At 35.7% G+C, this 5,426-nt stretch overlaps 1 protein-coding gene across 7 annotated transcripts; it reads left to right on the top strand.

Moving 5' to 3' along the window:
- Positions 1 to 711: 711 nt before the first annotated feature.
- On the top strand, positions 712 to 3,869 carry LOC110936260 (cytochrome b5). 7 transcript variants are annotated; one of them, XM_022178601.2, is made up of 4 exons: positions 712 to 783; positions 857 to 957; positions 3,263 to 3,329; positions 3,404 to 3,869. In XM_022178601.2, exons 2-4 carry the CDS (start codon positions 871 to 873, stop codon positions 3,724 to 3,726), a joined length of 477 nt encoding a protein of 158 aa, XP_022034293.1. In that variant the 5' UTR covers positions 712 to 783; positions 857 to 870; the 3' UTR covers positions 3,727 to 3,869. The 7 variants fall into 7 exon arrangements, with proteins under 7 accessions (XP_022034293.1, XP_022034297.1, XP_022034298.1 ...); XM_022178605.2 differs by having other exon boundaries at positions 727 to 783; positions 860 to 957; XM_022178606.2 differs by having other exon boundaries at positions 729 to 783; positions 863 to 957.
- The last annotated feature ends 1,557 nt before the right edge of the window (positions 3,870 to 5,426 follow it).

The raw sequence follows: 5,426 nt of genomic DNA, 5'->3' as shown, positions 1-5,426 counted from the left end.
GTTCGATACACCAAACATAAATATATAATTTAAAAAAGAGTAAATTATTTTTTGAGTCCATGTGCTTTAGGGGCTGTTTGGCAACATCTGAATGGTTAAGTGCTGAACCAGTAAGAGGTCTGAACCATTAAGTGCTGAACCAGTAAGAGGTCTGAACCATTAAGAGCCTGTATAATGCTTAACCGTTCAGAGGCAAATATCTGACAAATTCAGATTACAGGCCTTAACCATTTAGACTTTGTATATATCTTAACCATTCAGAGCCAAATGTCTGAACCATTCAGACATCTGCTCGGGAAACAAACAGTCTGAACCATTAAGTGCTGAACCAATAAGAGGTCTGAACCATTAAGAGCCTCATTATGAGGTAAACAAACAACCCCTTAGTGGTTTTAATCACTTGAGTGCAAAATTAAAAAGTTTAACGTCCAGAGCCCCTAACCATTCACTTTATAACATCTTGAGTCCAACTTTTAACACTTGTACTTTTGATTTTGGACTTAAGTGATTAAAACCACAAAAACTCAAAACGTTATAAAATGAAAGGTTAAGGACTCAGAGTATTAAACTTTTTGATTTTGAACTTAAGTAGTTAAAACCACTAGAACAGGGACTCAAAAAATAATTTATGCTTTAAAAAAATTAAAAGTAATTTATATTTTTGTGTAATAAATAAGGGGGTGGTGGTCACATTCTCCACTGTTCAGGTATAAATGCCTAAACTACTTTCATGGCCTTGAGCCTGCTTTGGTGGAATCAACTCCATTCGTCTGTCCATCATTAGTAGTATTTTGCTAGATCTATATTTTTTTTTATCTAATTGTTATTATATTATTAATAGATATTGTTTATGTAGTAGCAGATACATTAATGGAGTCGGAAGATAAAACTTTCATATTTGATGATGTATCTGAGCACAACAAAATCGAAGATTGTTGGGTGATCATCTACGGAAAGGTCCGTTGTTTTCGTTTTCGAATTTTAGTTTTGACTGATTTTACATGGTTTTCTGGTTCAAGTCTTGTTATTACTAGTGTTGCATTTGATCTATCTTTGCTAGGTGCAAAATACTAGTTGGGTTAAAAAGGGCAGGCTCAAATAAATGATGATGATAGGAAATTACTTAGATACTCATTATTAAATACAATAAAATAAACCAATCTTATAGTCACTTACATCTTCATTAAAAGATGATGATAAGAAATGATTTAAGATACTCATTAAATACAATGGAATAAACCAATCTTATAGTCACTTACATCTTCATTAGTAACATTGTACACATACATGTTTTTCTACGACATAAAATATCCTTTTTTATTTAGAGAAAGCTCATTGCTCTTAAGAATAATAACATATACATAATTAACATAAACAAACTAGTTATTTTAGAAATAAGTATTATTTAGCTAGATAAATAAACAAATAAAACTGGATACAAGAAAATAATTACCTAAAAAAATATATGATTTTTATCTCTGTGATTATATTACTTTTACCATTTTAGCCCCCATGGTTGTAAAACAAGGTTTCCAAGGCCGAGTACTCCCCGAGTAGTCGCTACAAGGTAGGCTGCCGAGGCGACTTTCTCTAACTCCGCCTAATTACTTGGAATCGATCAAACGCGGTCAAACTCGGCCAAAATCGGATCTAGTAGGTCAATTCGGGCCGAGTTTGACGTAAAAAAATAATAAAACATAACTTATATGATTATCATATTAAATAATGAATATCATTTTCACGTATTTTGTTATAAATATTAATAAATTTATGTTATTAGACATATATTTAATTTCCGAAAACTAATTTCTTTATAATTTAACATGTCCGAGTACTCCCCGAGTACTCTCCGCCTATGCCGAGTACTCTTAACTCCCTGGTCGACCGACTAGGGAGCGCCTAGCGACTTTTGCAACCATGTTAGCCCCAAAAAGAATTTTTTAACATCTGAGCCCTCAACGCCTTTTTTCTAACCCTTTTGGCCCATACGTTTTTTTTTCTAACTCTTTTGGCCCCTAACATTTAATGGATGGGGTTAGTGTTAGGGCCAAAAGCGTTAGAAAAAAGACGTTAGGGCTCAGATGTTAAAATATTTTTTTTGACCTAAAAGGGTAAAAGTAATATAATCACAGGGGCCAAAATCATAATTTACTCAAGAAATTAAATCAAAGTAAAATATACTTGCAAAATAATTAAATCAAAAGTAAAATATACTTGCAAAAATGTGCTGATGGACTGATGGAGAGATTAATGTTGGACAGGAGTAGGAGTAGGACCATGTGGTGGGCCCCCAGAACAGAAAACTATGCTGTCAATTTGTGCTTAAAAGTATACTCTAATCAATGTGGGCTTTATAAATAAAAATAGGGCTATCAATATGAGCTTTAATGTATATTCGGATCAATTTGGGCCTCCAATAATAACCGAACCATTTAGGCATCATGTGGGCCTTAACCGTCTATGCGTATGAAGCTTGAGCTTGGGCTCAATAAATATATAAAGTTTAGCTTGGTTGGTCCCTGTTGTTTGCAAAAATTGAAAAATTGGTCCTAGTGGTTTACTAATTACATGCGTGATACCAAAACTTTTCAAAAATGAACTCCCTTGGTCCCCAGCCCTAATATCAGTTAAATATCTCTGTTAAAACACCCCATGTGCTCGGCAAGCGAGTTCATAATGGGTTGGACTGAAAGGACCAAATTACCCTCATGCGCCAAGCACATGGGGTGTTTTAACAGAGATATTTAATTGATGTTAGGGTTGGGGACCAAGCGAGTTTATTTTTGACAACTTTTGGTACCACGCGTGTAATTAGTAAACCGCTAGGACCAAGTCTGCAATTTTTACAAACCACAGGGACCAACCAAGCATTTAACTCTAAAGTTTATGTGAGGGTTGAGCATGTTTAAACTTTGTTTGTTTCGAGTTTTGGTAACTCAGGAGTAGCCTAGCTATTTACACTCCTATCCTATTGATTTGGTGCTACTTGATAAATTTTTGTTAAACAAGGTTGGTTAGTCTTTTAAAACTTCAGTTGGTTAAATTTTTACGTGACATGCTAAAATCAGTTGTCATATGACCTCGAGTTTAAGGGTGTATTGGCATTGCTTATTAAAATTGTTCATATGCTTGTTAGGTTTATAAACATAATAAGTTTTGTAAATGTACTAAAATGGTTAAATAAGCACATATGCAAACATCAACGACAAATTTATGTGCTTATTTATTAGGTTTATATATTGATGAAAATAAATTTTATCAGGTTTATAATGTAACACCGTTTATGGAAAGTCATCCTGGAGGTGCTGACACTATCTTAGCCGCAACTCGTACGTTTTGTCCACAGTTCCTACTTGATAGGTGAATTAAAATCACATTTTGGGCTAAATTTTTGTTATTGTAGGCAAAGATGCAACAACTGCTTTCGAGGAAATTGGGCATAGCGAAGAAGCTAAGGAAATGATGGGCAAATATTATGTCGGTAAGATTGACCAATCAACTCTTCCATCGAAACACTCGAACGTAGAATCAATGGCTAATAAGATCGCCCCGGCTCCGGACCTTACTCCAAACCCGAGTCCAAACCCAACTTCGAACCTGACTTCATACAAGACTAAAAACCATACTTCAACGATTTCAGACCCGACTCAAGTATTCTTGGTCAAGATATTGAAGTTTCTCGTGCCATTCATGATATTAGGCTTGGCTTACACAGCCTTACAGTAAAGAGAAATCATGTTTGCCTTTTATGTTTTGCAACCAATAAAAATAAAAATGTTTGTCACAGCATAACTGGTACGTAAAAACCATGCAGAATTATGCATGCATTTACAACTTAATTTTAGTGTATAATAAAATACTATATAAAACTATATGTCTGGCCCATTGATTACTTACTAACCTAAATCCACAAGGTCCATTACATTTGTATTTAGTAGGATAGCCGAAATGAAAATATTACATTAATGGGCAAAGCTTATCTTACATATACAGTTTAATATGAAACTAGTATTAAGACCCGTCGCATTGCAGCCAGGTCAATTCAGCCTGCGTATCACGGGCAGTCGACACTCTTGCTGTTAAATGTGCTATTTTTACAACTAGGTGTTGCTGGGATTCAATGAAATTGTCAAACATTTTGCGTAATTTCCTACTCTATCTCTAGGTATTAAGTGGTAATTATGAAGCCCAAATGTCAAAAAGTCCATTCTCAACCAAATCTCCAACCACAAAGCATAGTCCATGAAGCTTAACAATCTTGATATTTAGCATATAGATGATTATTCATTAGGCTCAGAAGTCATGGCTGCAAGAAATCCGGTTGCTTGTCTTAAGCCATTGCAGTTATCATGCCAAGACCGAGACGTCATCATTGCCTAATGTAGTGTACTTAACCAACAACACTACAGCTGTTTATGAATCAAGTATTGCATGTTAGGCTCCCACACAAAAAGGCAAACCACTAACTAAACATTAAACCCAAAGAAGCAAAATGTTTCAACCAAAGAGAAAGACAACAATCAGTTTACTTGTCCCATAGAAACAACTAACATAATGAAGGCATTGAAATCATCATAGCCTTTCAAGGTGATGTTGTGCCTTCGATGACTTGCATAAAAACTTCCTATCTAATTTCACTACACAGAGAAGGTGCACAAGAGACACTTTAGTCATGCACCAAATCCAACAAAAAGAACATGAAGATCTGCGAAGTTTCATTGAACGGTTTAAAAAAGCGGGGCTGACTTACAGTGGGGCAACCGAAAAGAAGCGAGCTTTTGCCTTCATGAACACAATCAAGATTAAGAAGCTCCTTAGAAGGTTCCATGAAAACAACTCTAAGACAATAGAAGAAGCCTTCGATAGGTTAGAGTCCTTCTTCAGGGGTAAAGAAGCTCTAAAAAAACGGGGCTTCAAGAAGCAAGAACAAGGAAACTGGAGGGAGAATTCCTCCCCTAGAAAGAAGCTAAGATTTCAATCCTTTGTGGACAAAAGATTCTATCGACCCTATGAAGGAAGAAGGTCACCCGTCCCAACATGCATCATGAAAAAGACATGCACGTCTTCACCATCCTTACCAAGACACCCCATGTCACACCCTCAAATTCCAATCATATTGAACATTAATTATAAGTAGAATAAAACCATCATCAATATGATTAGTGACATAATGTTTAGAGTAAACTGCAATTTTACCCCTGGAGATATAGCCCATTGGCACCCTTACACCCTACCACGAAATTTTTGCTGTCTAACCCCCCCCCCCCCCCAACGAATATGAAAAGCTGCAGTCTTACCCCCTGCTGTTAAATGCTGTTTAAAGTCAACGTAAGTTTTTAACGGTCAGAGGGTATAATCGTCTTTTCCACTTGAGTAACATATCTTCCGCAACACAACACCCTACACATATGACCATCACTTCAACC

Source organism: Helianthus annuus, chromosome 4, assembly GCF_002127325.2.
Source record: "Helianthus annuus cultivar XRQ/B chromosome 4, HanXRQr2.0-SUNRISE, whole genome shotgun sequence".
NCBI lineage: Eukaryota > Viridiplantae > Streptophyta > Magnoliopsida > Asterales > Asteraceae > Helianthus > Helianthus annuus.
Note: the sequence above shows the minus strand (reverse complement) of the source record. Positions and strands in the feature narration are given on the sequence as shown.

Coding starts and splice junctions, on each gene's coding strand:
- LOC110936260 (XM_022178601.2), top strand. CDS start 871: ATGGAGTCGGAAGATAAAACTTTCATATTTGATGATGTATCTGAGCAC. Junction 958..3,262: donor GGGTGATCATCTACGGAAAG/GTCCGTTGTTTT, acceptor AAATTTTATCAG/GTTTATAATGTAACACCGTT. Junction 3,330..3,403: donor CACTATCTTAGCCGCAACTC/GTACGTTTTGTC, acceptor TTGTTATTGTAG/GCAAAGATGCAACAACTGCT.